General features: G+C 38.2%; 1 protein-coding gene across 3 annotated transcripts in view; it reads left to right on the plus strand.

Moving 5' to 3' along the window:
• The window catches only part of LOC103464064 (cytosolic carboxypeptidase 6), a 311,033-nt gene that overhangs the window by 219,701 nt on the left and 78,137 nt on the right, over positions 1–13,195 (plus strand). The window contains exons 7-11 of one of the 3 annotated variants that reach the window (XM_008407872.2): positions 4,454–4,512; positions 4,606–4,693; positions 5,451–5,581; positions 7,381–7,876; positions 10,363–10,511. The exons of 1 other annotated variant lie outside the window; for it this stretch is intronic. In XM_008407872.2, the coding sequence (XP_008406094.1) occupies positions 4,454–4,512; positions 4,606–4,693; positions 5,451–5,581; positions 7,381–7,876; positions 10,363–10,511 (923 nt within the window). Of the gene's footprint in view, positions 1–3,974; positions 4,513–4,605; positions 4,694–5,450; positions 5,582–7,380; positions 7,877–10,362; positions 10,512–13,195 lie in introns of those variants that run through there. One more of the 3 variants, XM_017304362.1, reaches the window with a different exon arrangement.

Below are 13,195 nucleotides of genomic sequence, written 5' to 3' on the forward strand. Positions count from 1 at the left end.
GCTGGTGAGGCACTGACTTATGACGTAGACACCATGCATATTATTGGACCTTCGGAAATTTCGCGCATGCATACAACGCTGGGGGGCAAAAAGACTAATCTTTTACCTATCATCCATAGCCGCGTTAACTCAGTGAAACTTAAAAATGTAGGTATTCATTTCGTGCTATGATCCACAGCAACGTGATCTGTATTCGCCAAGCTACGCAGACTCGTTGCCATAGTACTGACAACAATGCCACTTCATGTTTTAGGATTTAACACCAAAAAACATTCACGAATTTTGCACCCAGAATCGAACATTTAGTTTGTTGTTGTAGGCTTAATGTTTTATTAATAAATAATTGCTGTGGTAGATTAGCTACCGCTTCTGCTTTACTGAATTATTTAAACATTAACTGTAGTCCACAAAACGCACATTTCATTAAAAAACTAAACAAAAACATCTTATTGCCGTCTTACCTTTACGTATCAATGAAATCCATGCACCGCTAATTCTGCACAAAAATATCCGTTCATCCAAAGTCAAGTCTATCCTCGGCATGTCCTTTCTACTCCGTTTGAAAATCATCAAACTGTCTCGAAGCAAAACTTTTCTTTAGTTATCATCTCCCGCTTCAATTGAAAATCCACTTTAGAGTGTAGAAATGTAGTCTTTCATGTTGACGTCGGGAGAGAGAAGAAAACAAACATATCGCTGTGCTTTACTTATTTACCGTGCGGCTAGCTCCATGGCTAGCTCACTGTGTCTTACTCTGCAGTTGTGCAGTCACAATATCTGGGAACATGAGCGCCCCCAGCGGTAACTGCCTGCCTCACCTCGAGTTTGTTCTCTGCCGTTTCTTATCGCTCCTCCGCCCACAAAACACGATACACATACAGTTAGTGACAAAAAAAACACTGTACATTACATACATAAGCGAAATTATGGAAAATCAGTCAATATATTAAATGTTTCTTAGCCATTTTATTGCCGGTGTACAGACAGGACGAATATGCTGTCAAATAATGGCCGCCAGTGCAGTTAGCGAGAGGCTGCGCAATCGCAGGTGAGACTCGGATCGCTGCTGCCTCACCGGCTTCGCTTCTGAGCATTTGAATGGGAAAATGCGAAAATCCAGCGACTTTGAAGAAAAACTAATCAGAATTGGTTAAGCTAAGTAAAAAAAATAGATAATTTATAGTACAAAACCACAGGGTGAAAATAGCAATATAAATGATTTTATATGATATATTATTTTTCCATGATGACAGGTGAGGCTGCCTCCCCTGACCGCACGTCACTGATGGTGTGCTCCTGGGTGTCGAAGTGAGAGTGAACTTCAGGGTATCTAATCGGCTATTTAATTCCTTGGTGAAGAAAACCGAATCAGCTTGTGAGCTTGTTAAGGGGACTAAAGATTTTAAATAATTTAGAATCAGTATGTATTTTACATACAGTGGAATCACTGTATGTAAAATAGTCAACAAATGGAGGAGGACATTCAAAACTGCCACCATGCCCAGACCTCTCACCAAATAAATTCACATATACATTATGTTTGTTATTATCTTATTGTTGAATATGCTGCATAACTCACATGACTTGGTCCGTTTAGATTGGGTTGAATTTCAAATTTCACCCTTTCTACCCTTGATTCAGCATGTGAATGTGTGTGTGTGTGTGTGTGAATGACTGAATGCAGTGTAAAGTGATTTGAGGTCCTCTGGACTTGATAAAAAATAAAGCGCTATACAAGTACAAGCCATTTACCATTTATTGTAGCCTATTTAATTTTGCTGTACTTGCAGGAAGTCTTGTTTCTGTAGAATGACATTAAAAGCTTTTTATTATTTTGTATTCATAAACACCAAAAGGCTCCCTAATTTCTGCAACATTGTATTAAATGTTATTTTCTTACAGTTCTAGATGTTGAGTAAAAATTATTCAATATACCTGGAGTCATATGAAGGAGGACCTCTCAATCCGTTAAGACTATATGAAAAATACAAAAAATAAATATATACACCTTCTGTGATTGTAATTGAATGTGTTCAGCTCTAAAACTTCAACTAAATGAAACAACCTAAACTGCTTAAATATTTAACACAGTAATTAAATCAACATTTTCGTTTTGTTTTTGAAACTCTCTTGTACGTCTGACTCTTGGACCTGTTACACAGCACAGTGAACAAACATCACGAGGAAGTTGGCATTTGAAACTGGAATAATCATAACTAAATAAATGCTTGAAACCACAAAACACATATCAGAGAAAGGCAGCAAAAAAAACCTCTATATTGTTCTGCATCAGTTGCTTTTCAATTACAGCAGCCGAAGCAGAACGAAATTGTTAGTGTCATTTATCGACTGTGGTGCCCTCTATTAGAGTAACAACTGAGAGAAATCCATCCTGTTGTAGAAACCACCTGGCTGTCTTACAATAACAAAGAGTTCATTTCTGTCAGCTGTCTTTAAGTGTTTTGCGTGTGATACAAGGGACAGATGAGGAGCAGGAGCCTCATGAATGAACATAGGGACCGATCACGTCTAACTGGGCAGGTGGTCATCCTGGGAACTTTTCTCACTGAAGTTCCATCACATGGTTCCCTTAGAAGACAAACTGAGAGGTAATTGGTGTCCAGAGAGACTATTTTTAATGACGCCTGAGTTTCTTTTCTGTGTTTAGAGAGGACATTTGATCAAAAGTTCAGCTGGTTTTGTACGCAGTACCACAATTGGTTCTAAATCATGGGGTTTCTGCTGTTTGGAAAAGCTTGGAATTATATTTGAGCATTTTTATGTCCATAACTAAAACTAGCAAAAGTTAATTATATGTTTAACATAATTATATGTTTGTATTTCCAAAAATTATTGCTCATTCTATTATCTAAAAAAATTCAAATGTGCATTTCTATACAAATCTAAGTTTAACCCGTGGTTTCATTGATCATTGTGTTGAAAACCTGCAGACAGATGCAGTTATATAAAAATAAAGAGTCTTTTTTCTGCTTTTATTGCTTCAGACTTATTGGACATACCTGCAGTTCTTAAACTGGGTCCACTTTAGTTGGGAAACAAAACATAAAAACTTTTGTGACTTTTTACTATCTGTATTTGATTAAAAAAACAAAACAAAGACTGGTTCTAATTTTTCTTTAACAGGTTTATAATCTCTAAGCAAAATGAAGCAGTAAAACAGCCCCAAATTAAAGGCCAACTTGGAATCATCAGCTGTTCACCATTATCTAGGTGTAAACAAGATAGTAATAATAATAATAAATAATAATAATAAAAAAAAACATATTCTGTCAAAGAAGGTGTTTTCTAATGCTGGATATTTCATAAAGTGTTGCACTGCTTCTCGTTCCCCTATTTGTTGTTGGGTAAACACAATGGCTTACTTACAAATCCATATTACTCTGGTGAATAAGCACTTAAACATTTCAGTGATTAGCGCTTACTTTGTAGCAGTTGGGTCATTTTTTTTGTTTTTTTTTTTGTTTTAAGATAATAAAAGTAAAAGTGTGGACATTTTTGGTAATAAATGTTCTCATCAGAAACATCAGAAATGAATGAAAACAAAAAAGCAACGTCTTATTACCTTTTAGAAATTCATTTTTGATAGAAAAATTAGTAGCTTTTAAAAATTAAAGCTATTAAAATAAGTTGTTTCTTTGTAAAACAGATTGTCACTAAAATATATGCTTTATTTATTTATTTATTTATTTATTTATTTATTTCACTCCACCTTGTGTGTGTGTGTGTTTTTTGTCTCACCTCACATGCAATAAAAACATAAAAAGTGAAATAATTCTCCTCATCCAAACTCATTTGAAATGTTTTACTAGATCTTTTTTGTCCATCATTATTTGTTTTGTGATTAAATAATAAATTGGAGAGGACTTTTTTTTCTGTGGTAATCTTCAAATAATTTGAAACATAATATGAAAATTTTATTAATTTAAATTTTGTCCAAGTTTTACAAGATAAAGGGTTGTACTACAATTACAATTTGGTATTTGGAAATAAAAAAATAGTGGCACTTTTACCTCATGTTATAATATGGTGAGAATCTCATACTTTATCCTAGAAAATTAAGTAGTTTTAAAAGAAATATTTGTAGGAATCCTAGAATTAGCGAACACAACAAACATATAAAGGTTTATTACTAAGATTAAAGTTATGTCTATTACTTTTGCCTTGATCTACCCTGGCGATGTGGACCAGGCAAGAGTAGTCGAGCGCCGACACCATCCCCAACCCCCCATGAGTGTATTTTTTTTTAATACTTTGTGAGGAAAAACTGTCAACCATATCCAAAGTGCAGGACCAAAGAGAACTAAATAATGTATGCTTTTGTTAGGTTCTTTGAAGACGATATGTGCTACGCGTTACCCGTTTCAACCATCGAAGATTTCAGACCTCTGCACAGAACAGATTTTGATAATCAGAAGGTGTATCTGGTTCACAGAACTGAGGAGAATGGCTGCGCAGGCCAGCCGTGCGAAGCACAGATCCTTGCCCTTGCAGGTAAGTTACTCCTCCTGACACCCGGATGACATCGGGTTTAATGCTCGTTTTATCTGACGGAACAAGTAACGATCCCGTGCGTGTGGGTGGCAGAGCTGTCAAAGCGAGTGTTTTCGGTGGATCCGTCAGGACGTGATCAGCTGGAATCTGACAGCAACAACAACGTCCTCCGCTCTAGCTAGTAAGGCATGCTAGTAATGTTTGCTAACTTCAGGAGGCTGTGATAGCTTGTCGGTGCTTTGCAGGTTTTTATTCGTGTAGCCCTTCGTTCTGTTGTTAATCTGTTCTTCTTCTGTAAATGATAATTAGTGGTTTATGTGTGTATTATTGAACGCCGTCTAGCCAAAGCAATTGTTTACACCAGGAAGCTAACCCTGCTAGCTTACGTTAGCATGCTAACTACCAGACGCCGAATGAAAGCGGACATGGTATTATCACCGTATTATGAACGCATTCTTTCATCTGTCATTTTATTAGAGCTCCCGTGTGGATTTGTGACAGCCCGAAAGCTTTTGTGATGCGGTTAGCCTGTTAGCTGCTGTGGCTTTGTGCGGTGCTGCAGTCATTTCCGTGTGACACGTCTATCCATCAGTCAGCATGACAACGTCCTGTCTGTTTGGAAACATAATGATAACGTGAGAGCAGTGCAAGCGAAACGTTATCCTGCTCTAGTAAAATGATATTTACACACAGTCGTTTTTCTTTTGCATTAGAAGTTTAGCTGCGTCCTTAATCCTGAAAGTGAACTGCATGGGCTGCGAGATGAGAACAATGTCAAAGCTCATACCGCAGTCCACCGAAAAGCTTCCCCTCTATACCGCTGAAGTTAGTTTTGTGAGGTCAAAATAAGGGGACAAAGCAACGTTGTTTTTATTTTTTTATTTTTGATAAACTACTTTAATTGTAAATACATGTAACTTTTCTAAACGACTTTGCAGATACAGTAGAAGAATTTGAAGACAGTATAATCCAAAAGAAGATGAAAATTCCCAAGATGTCCATCAGGAATTCAGGAAAGTCTATCGAGAACAATTTCGGAGAAGAGAGATTACCCCTGAGGCATAAAAAGGTAGGCTAAACATGTATAAACTGGCTGATTTGTATTGCATCAAATGTTTTTGTAGATGAATAATTCGTGCATTTATACCAGGTCATTTATTAGAAACAAGAGAATATATTTTTGTCCTTATTATGCACTTCCAGTATAAACCTATAAGTCTTAAAGCATTAAGATAATGAAATATGAGAACTATTATTTAGTCAGATTATAGTTAATTATCACTCTTCACCTAATCAGTTTTTAAGTCATGCCTGATGTTTACATATTTGACATTGCCATCTTTCTTACATTTGTCTTTTGATGATTTAATATTACATTTCCATAAACTTGGCTGGCATCCAAAATCCCCTACGCTATTTTTACCATATGCTGGATTAACACAAATTCAGCACTCTGGACAGCTGCCCTTTCACCGGCAAATCCGCTGAGCGGCTCATCACAGAACTCGGTGACTCCTCTCCTCTGGTCCTACTGAGATCTGCAGTCAAAACACACAGACTGCAGGCTCTCCCATGTCTCTGTATAGGCTGATGTGGATTTGTCATTTTTCCTATATGTCCTATGTTTTAAATTACATTAAAACTTTAATTTCACAAAAAGTATTTTATGTTTCTAGGCCTGAGCACATTGGATATTGAGAGCAGAAAATATACGATATACAATTTTTATTGGCTAAGATTTTTTTTTTTTTAAGAAACGTTTTAATTCTGGTGTTTTTAGGATATTTTGGAAAAAATGGAAATTCACAATAAATGTCATCTCGAGACACTTTATGAAAAAAAAATTCTCATGTTACCTGCTGGACTTCTTGAGGAATCAAAGATCCTTTTAAAGTTTGCAGCAAGATGTTGCATATCTTCTGTAAGTCTGTTGTTGAGAGCATCATCTCTTCTGCAGTCATCTGTTGAGGTGGAAGCATCAGAGCCAGGGACCTAAAAGGCTCAACAACCTGATAAAGAAAGCTGGTTCTGTTCTGGTTCTGTTGTGAGCATGACTCCGGAACCTCTGGAGATGATGATGCAGCAAAGGATTTTACATAAAATGAATAATAGTGTGGACAACCCTGACCACCCTCTTTATGAGTCCGTCTTAGAAAAACAGAGTAGAGCTGTTATAAAATAATATTTTAGAAATCGAGTACTCTATAGATAATTTTTACGATTAATCGAGTAATCGTCTCTCTCTCCATGCTAAATAATAAGATATAGTTTAATGAAGCTTCGAGGTAGATACATTTTCCTAGAGGAATTTTAGTAATCGAGGCACTCGAATCATTTGCGAAATCGTTACAGCCCTAAAACTGTGTCTTTAGTCAGAGGCTTCTTCAAATTCACTGCAATACAAACCGTGGGCAGGAAAGACCTACAGCAGGTCTTTCCTGCCCACAGCCATCGCACCGTCTGCAATAACTCTTTGAAGAATTTTGAGTTACAAAAACATTTAATTTCCCTTTGGGATCAATAAAGTATTTTGAATTTTGACTATAAACACCTGATATGTAGCTGAGTGATTAGGATGCTAAAGCCCAGGGAGATCAGTGGGGACAAAAATGTGATGGAAAACACAGAGGAGGGAGAAAAATCTGGAAAATCGAAATACAAAACAAATATATTGCAGAGTCAGGATTTTCTAAAGTCATCCACCTCTAGAATAACCCAGTTCTTATATCGGACATGACCTCTGTTTGAGGGTTAGGATTGCACTTGTGTCATTACAGTTTTATATCTATCATGCTCAGTTTGCTTTTGGTCGCAGTTGAAATGTCCTGTATCTGTCCCTTGCCTTTTCTGACCTCCTATTTCGTGTAGGCCTTGTCTCAAGACCATGGAAAGCCCCTCTCCAACTCCTCCAAGAGCCTCGCCGCAGTAGTGGCTCGCCTGGAACGAAACGCTGCCAACTCCTATATGGAAGGTGAAGAGGACTTGGATGAGGACCGGCTGGCCGAGGAGGGAGAGGACGCAGATGACGAAGAGGAAGAAATGGAGGCAGAGCATCGGCAACATCATCATCACCACCATCATCATCATCACCAGCAGCAGCAACATTTGGAGGTGGACACGCATTGCGTGTCGGAGGTGGTGGCGGCAGTCGTTCCGAGGGTTCTGTACGAGGAGCTGGTTCACAGCTACAGGCAGCAGGAGGAGGAGATGAGGAGACTGCAGCAGGAGCTGGAGAGAACCCGCAGGCAGCTGGTGCAGCAGGCCAAGAAGCTGAAGGAATACGGCAGCTTGCTGACAGAAGTCAAAGAACTGAGGGACTTCAACAGGAGGCTGCAGGACGTGCTCCTCATGAGACTCGGCAGCGGTGAGAAAACAAGAGCACACACACAGACGTCCGTCCACAACATGTGGTACTCTGACGATTTATGGTTTTATCAGACAAGCTAACACAGCTATTATTGGAAATTTTTTGTCAAACTCAGACGAACGCATTCTTAGTTTGTGTTGAGAAGCTAATTCTGACTTTTAAGGCAGATGATGGATGTATGTGCAGTTTGGTTTGTTCTGCAGGAAGGTACTGGCAGTCTGCTACATTGATGACAGGTTTTCAGCTTGACTTGGGGAATTAAAAATCTATTTATTTGATTGCACAAAGAGAAGAGCATTAACAAGTTATTTATGGAGGACCAGAAGATAAAGTATCTTAAGAGAAAATAATTCTGTCTGCATAATAGAAAAGAAGTTCTTTATATCCCAAAAATGAATGGATTTTGGATTCTATTTTGATAAACATTTGCTTAGTCTAGCAATAAGTTATTTTCTGATGGATAGAAGATGGACATCTCTGACAAAATAAGATGATGTATGTGGGTTATCATTGTGGAAAGAATGAGTTATTTTCTAACTAAAAATGCCATGTAAAAAAATACTCATACCCTTTGCAATAATCACTGAAAAAGCCTTTATTAGCCATTACATTAACTAAATGCCCTAATTACTGACCAGCTTTCTGCAGGTCTCCATTATTATCTTGGACCATTAATCTTTTTCAATGAGCTCCAAGTCTCTAATCTTTAGTGCCTTTCATGTTTTCCTTATTGGAATCGTTAATACTTTTTCCTCAGCTAACAGTTTCTTCACCACTTAAGTTTTGTGTTTTGGGTCACCAAGACAAAGCTTCTTTGCAGACCAGCCGATGATGATCATGATGATGATGATGTTGTCGTCGTAGTCTTCCTTTTTATGATGTTTTACTTTGGTTAGATTCCTATTTGCTGAAAAACACAGTTTTGTGTTCCCACCACCAAGCTTGTTTCTTGGGTTTGATTGCTTCTCTTTTGTCAAGGCTACATTATCGTGCACAGACAATAATATTTTTGCTTCATCTGAGTATAAAAAAAAAAGGCCCCGCAGAGTTTTGTGTTGCTCTCTCAGAGAACCAGGATCCTCTTTGGTCTGTCGCTGTGGAGTCCAGCAGCATACAGTATCTGCTAGGTGTCTGTTTTGAGATGCTTTGGCCCACATCCTTCTGGAGGCCTGTGATGGTGATGCAGCGTGGTCATTTTTTTACACAATGGCCTCTGTACATACACAGTCCTTTGAGTAGTGAGCAGCCACAGGTCCTCACTGAGCCACTGCAGAGAAATGCTGTTTGAAGAAAACAGCTGTTCATAAAATGCCGTGTAATTACTGAGCTTTAGAACAACAAAGACTATTCAGAGTTGCGAAGAACATTTTCACACACACTCGCAATGTGCAGTGGCTATGAATACATTCAGCCATGCTCCTTTTTTTGTTTTTATTTTATTTTTTTTTACATAAAATATAAGTCAAACTTATTAATGGAATCTTGCTGTAATTTACTGCATATTGTAATATTACATTTGAACGAACACCTACATTATTTCCAGTCAGAAAGGAAACATGTTGGTCAAGTTAAGATCATGTTAAATCTAAATCTGGCCGAGGCTTGAAAAATTACTTTCAACTGCAAGTATTTTTTTGTCAAAACTACTTCAGGTTGTTGAAGGGTCTGTTTTCACCGTGACCAACGTCATGTTAAGACACGGAAAGAAAGAACTGGCTGTTGAGAAATTATTGAAAAGCAGCATTCATCTATTTAAAATACTTTACAAGACACATAATTCATTTGTATTTTGTTTTATTTGTTACAAAACATTCATCAAGAGTCCCGTAGTTGTCGAGCTGAGACTTCAATAAGTTGATTCCCTTAGGTTTTAATATTTGTTATTTACCTGTGCGTGACATTTAGTTGAGTGAAAAACTAACTTAAAAAAATAGTTGTTTCAAACAGATTTTATTTGCTTCAATTATCACAAGCCTGTACAGGGCACTTCTTTAAGTTTTAAGTGAAATATTTAAGTAAGATAAGACTTGCACCAAAAGATTTTCAAATGTACTTGGAGTAGAGAATATTAATGATGTCATAAAGTAGCATGCAAAGCTAAGCTAGTGTTTAGATTAGACTCCCTGCCGATGCAAACAGAAGCTGGTTGGACCATCTAATGGTTCAGCTACAGATTAGAGCACCCTGGGAGTCTGTCGGTCCGGGAATAAAATGCATCTTTGACTGATATTAAAACTCATCAGCTGCAGTGGAGCTTAGCATGGCCAGCTACCAGCACAGCTTAGCTACTGTGTCAGGCCACAGGGTAGCCCAGAACAAAAACAGGAAACAAACAAACAAAACGCGCTGTTCCAGCTGCACCAAAACGTCTTTCTTCATATGTTTATATTCACATTTACTTAACCATCAGGAAATGGCTGATGGCTGGAAATGAAGATCCAGTGATTGTCTCTGTGGTGTTGAATGTCACCTTTGTCTCCTAGAGCCTATGCACGACAATGGCACTCAGACAATCAAGGCTGAAGTGGTCGAACCTATAGTTGAGGCCCAGGAGACGTGCAGGGAAGAAGCTAACACAAGTTCAAGCTATTCGCCCTCACCCAGAACGGTGTACACCTGCAACGATGGGAAGGTGAGTCTGACTGGGCCAGAAATTTATTTCAGCACTTTAATCGTTACCTTGCTGCCACCTGCAAAGATTTATGTTTTCATCTAATCATAAATTAAACTAATATTGTGCAAGGAATTAGAATGTTCTGTGTAAAGCTTCTTGTTTTTAGTTGTCTGCTCATTGGTCTCCTACATTCATAACTTTGAACGAGGAAGACGTTGCAGAAGCAGTGACGTGTTCTTCAGTGAGATAATTAAGCCCATCTGAATAAGAATATACTTGCATAAATAATTTATTTAATTTTTCATTTAGCAAATTTGTATTAAATATTTCATATTTGTGATATATTGTAAATTTATGAGCGTGTCATTCATGAATTTAACCAATCGAAGCCAGAGGCTGAAGCTGATATGACTCTAGTGAAGCTACTTGGTCTGAAGTGGACTTACTCTGCTGGTATGAATTTAGATGTTATGCACCAAAGTTGTGTGGAACCCTGCAGAAAATCATCAAGATTACTTAAGAAATACTGAATTAATAGGATTATTCAGAATTTAATTAGATTTGGATCCAATTACTAGTTTTATATTTTATTAATTGTGAATAAATTCTTTTTTTTTAGGTTGATTTATTCAGTTTTAGTTTCCATCTGGATAACTTTGGCACTCTAAAATTCTGACTTCAGTGAAGCCGTGGTTTGTTTGCCGCAAAAGTTGAACATGACTCTAACTACCCCCAACAACTTTCCCTTCTTGATTTGGTATTCTTGCCCATTTGCTTGTGCGTGACCGTAGAAAGCGGGCTGATTTCTGCAGGAAACGCTGCATTCCCTGTTAACAACCACAAACTGTGCAACATGCTGTCGTCGCTGATCAGTCCTTTCCCCTTTGCTGCCCTGTCCTAGCAGGTAAACAAGGTTGAGAAGATTATTATTGTTCCTGCAAGCCCAGCCAGCATCATCAGTGTTTATTAGTCTGTTAGGGTTCTTTACTTCCCCCCACTGCTGTAACTCAACCAGCCGCCATGTCTCTGATGATGGGAGGGGAAGCACGAGGGGGGCACTACAAGCTCTTGGGTCCGTGGCCACTTCAAGCGTGAAGAACACTTGCAAATTAGAACGCTCCTACATCAGGGAACCCATATTAATTATTTGCACGAGAAGACTTTAAAGTGACTGACAGGTTAGGCCTAGTGAGAGTGCAAAGGGAGGTTACGGAAGGAAAGGAGGAGGGGTAGATGGTGAGAAAGAGACAAAACGAGAGCAAATGGCTGGGAGGATGAAAACAGGCTTGTCTAACTTAAGGCCAGTAAAAAGCTTGTCTGCTGGCTTGCAGCCTAAAGCACATTAGCCTCACAGGGAAAAGCTTTTTGGACTCTGGCCTAAAGACTTTACAGTGATAAGAGAATGGAGAAGGAAAACAGACACACATTTACCCTCTGCTGCATTAGCTCACCTTTAAGACCAAGTCAGTCCCCCTGGCCTGGCAATCGGCTTTCGCTGTTTTGCAGTGATTCATTCGATGTTCACTCGCATTGTGTGGAGAGCGACAGGCTAAGTGATATTGTAGGTAATCAAAGCTGCGACCTGTGACCTGAGTTTGTTTACTTTATAGCAGGTGAAATTGGCCTCCTTTTAAAGCAGTCCTACAGCAACTTTAGTGCTGCACACATCAAGTAGCAGAACTCTTAAAACATTTAGCATTGACTTGATGTTGTTGTTCACCGTTTCTAATTCAAGTTCTGTGTGGGGCTCAAATGATTTATAGTGTAATTGTAAAGGTGAAGTTTTTGATTCACTGTTTGGTTTAATCCGCACGTTACTGCGTGCACATAACAATGAGGTAATAAATTTAAAGTCGTTTTGACAAAGAAATAATGCTAAAAAGTTAAACAGAAGTAGCAGTTGTACCCAACTATGCATCAGAATGACAGCAAATGGGCCACTGTTTAGTTTTAGTTTTTAGTTTTTCATTTAGTTCTTTGTTTGTTTCAGCTCAATTAATTGTTTCCAGGGCTGAAACGATTAACGGATTGCTCATGATGAATCGATTATTGAAATAATGGGTGGATCTGAGAGAGCTGCCTGTGTGAAATGTGAAAACAAAATGGAAAATTAGTAAATAGACTTAGAGCTTCCAGGAACTTCAGCACTTTAAAACAAAAGCCTGTAAGAAGCTGCTACAGGCCGCCTGACTGACTTTTTTGGGGCTGAGGTCTAAAGTGACTATGACCTTTGTTATGCAAAGAAAATGTTCTTGAGACTGGCTGCAATAAATAAAACCAAAAAATAATATTATAAAAAAAAAAAAAAAAGTTGGTTCAGTGTTTAGAAAATTCGGTTTTAAATTTGGCAGATGAGATGCATGTGTTACTAGTTTAAAACCATAACTACCCTTGGATACGAGAGGCATGTCATAAAATAAATCAAGTTGCTGATACTCTGGAAGCTCCACTGTATCACAGTGGATTTATTTGAGGCCGGCGTTTCAACATCAGCTCAGATTCTGCCCTCCAGGATTCTTCAGGGCTGATTTCTCTTACTGGGATTAGTGCCACTCGAAGAATTACAAACGAGTGTTGGGCCAACAACAGGACAACACACTTATCATCGCTGCTTCACTGGTCCATCTTGTTTAATGCTGTAACCTGAGCTGATACCAAACCCTTATAGATTTTAAATTGGTCACACATCCAGCCTTCAAGTT

The sequence above is a fragment of the Poecilia reticulata genome, linkage group LG4, assembly GCF_000633615.1.
Source record: "Poecilia reticulata strain Guanapo linkage group LG4, Guppy_female_1.0+MT, whole genome shotgun sequence".
Lineage (NCBI taxonomy): Eukaryota > Metazoa > Chordata > Actinopteri > Cyprinodontiformes > Poeciliidae > Poecilia > Poecilia reticulata.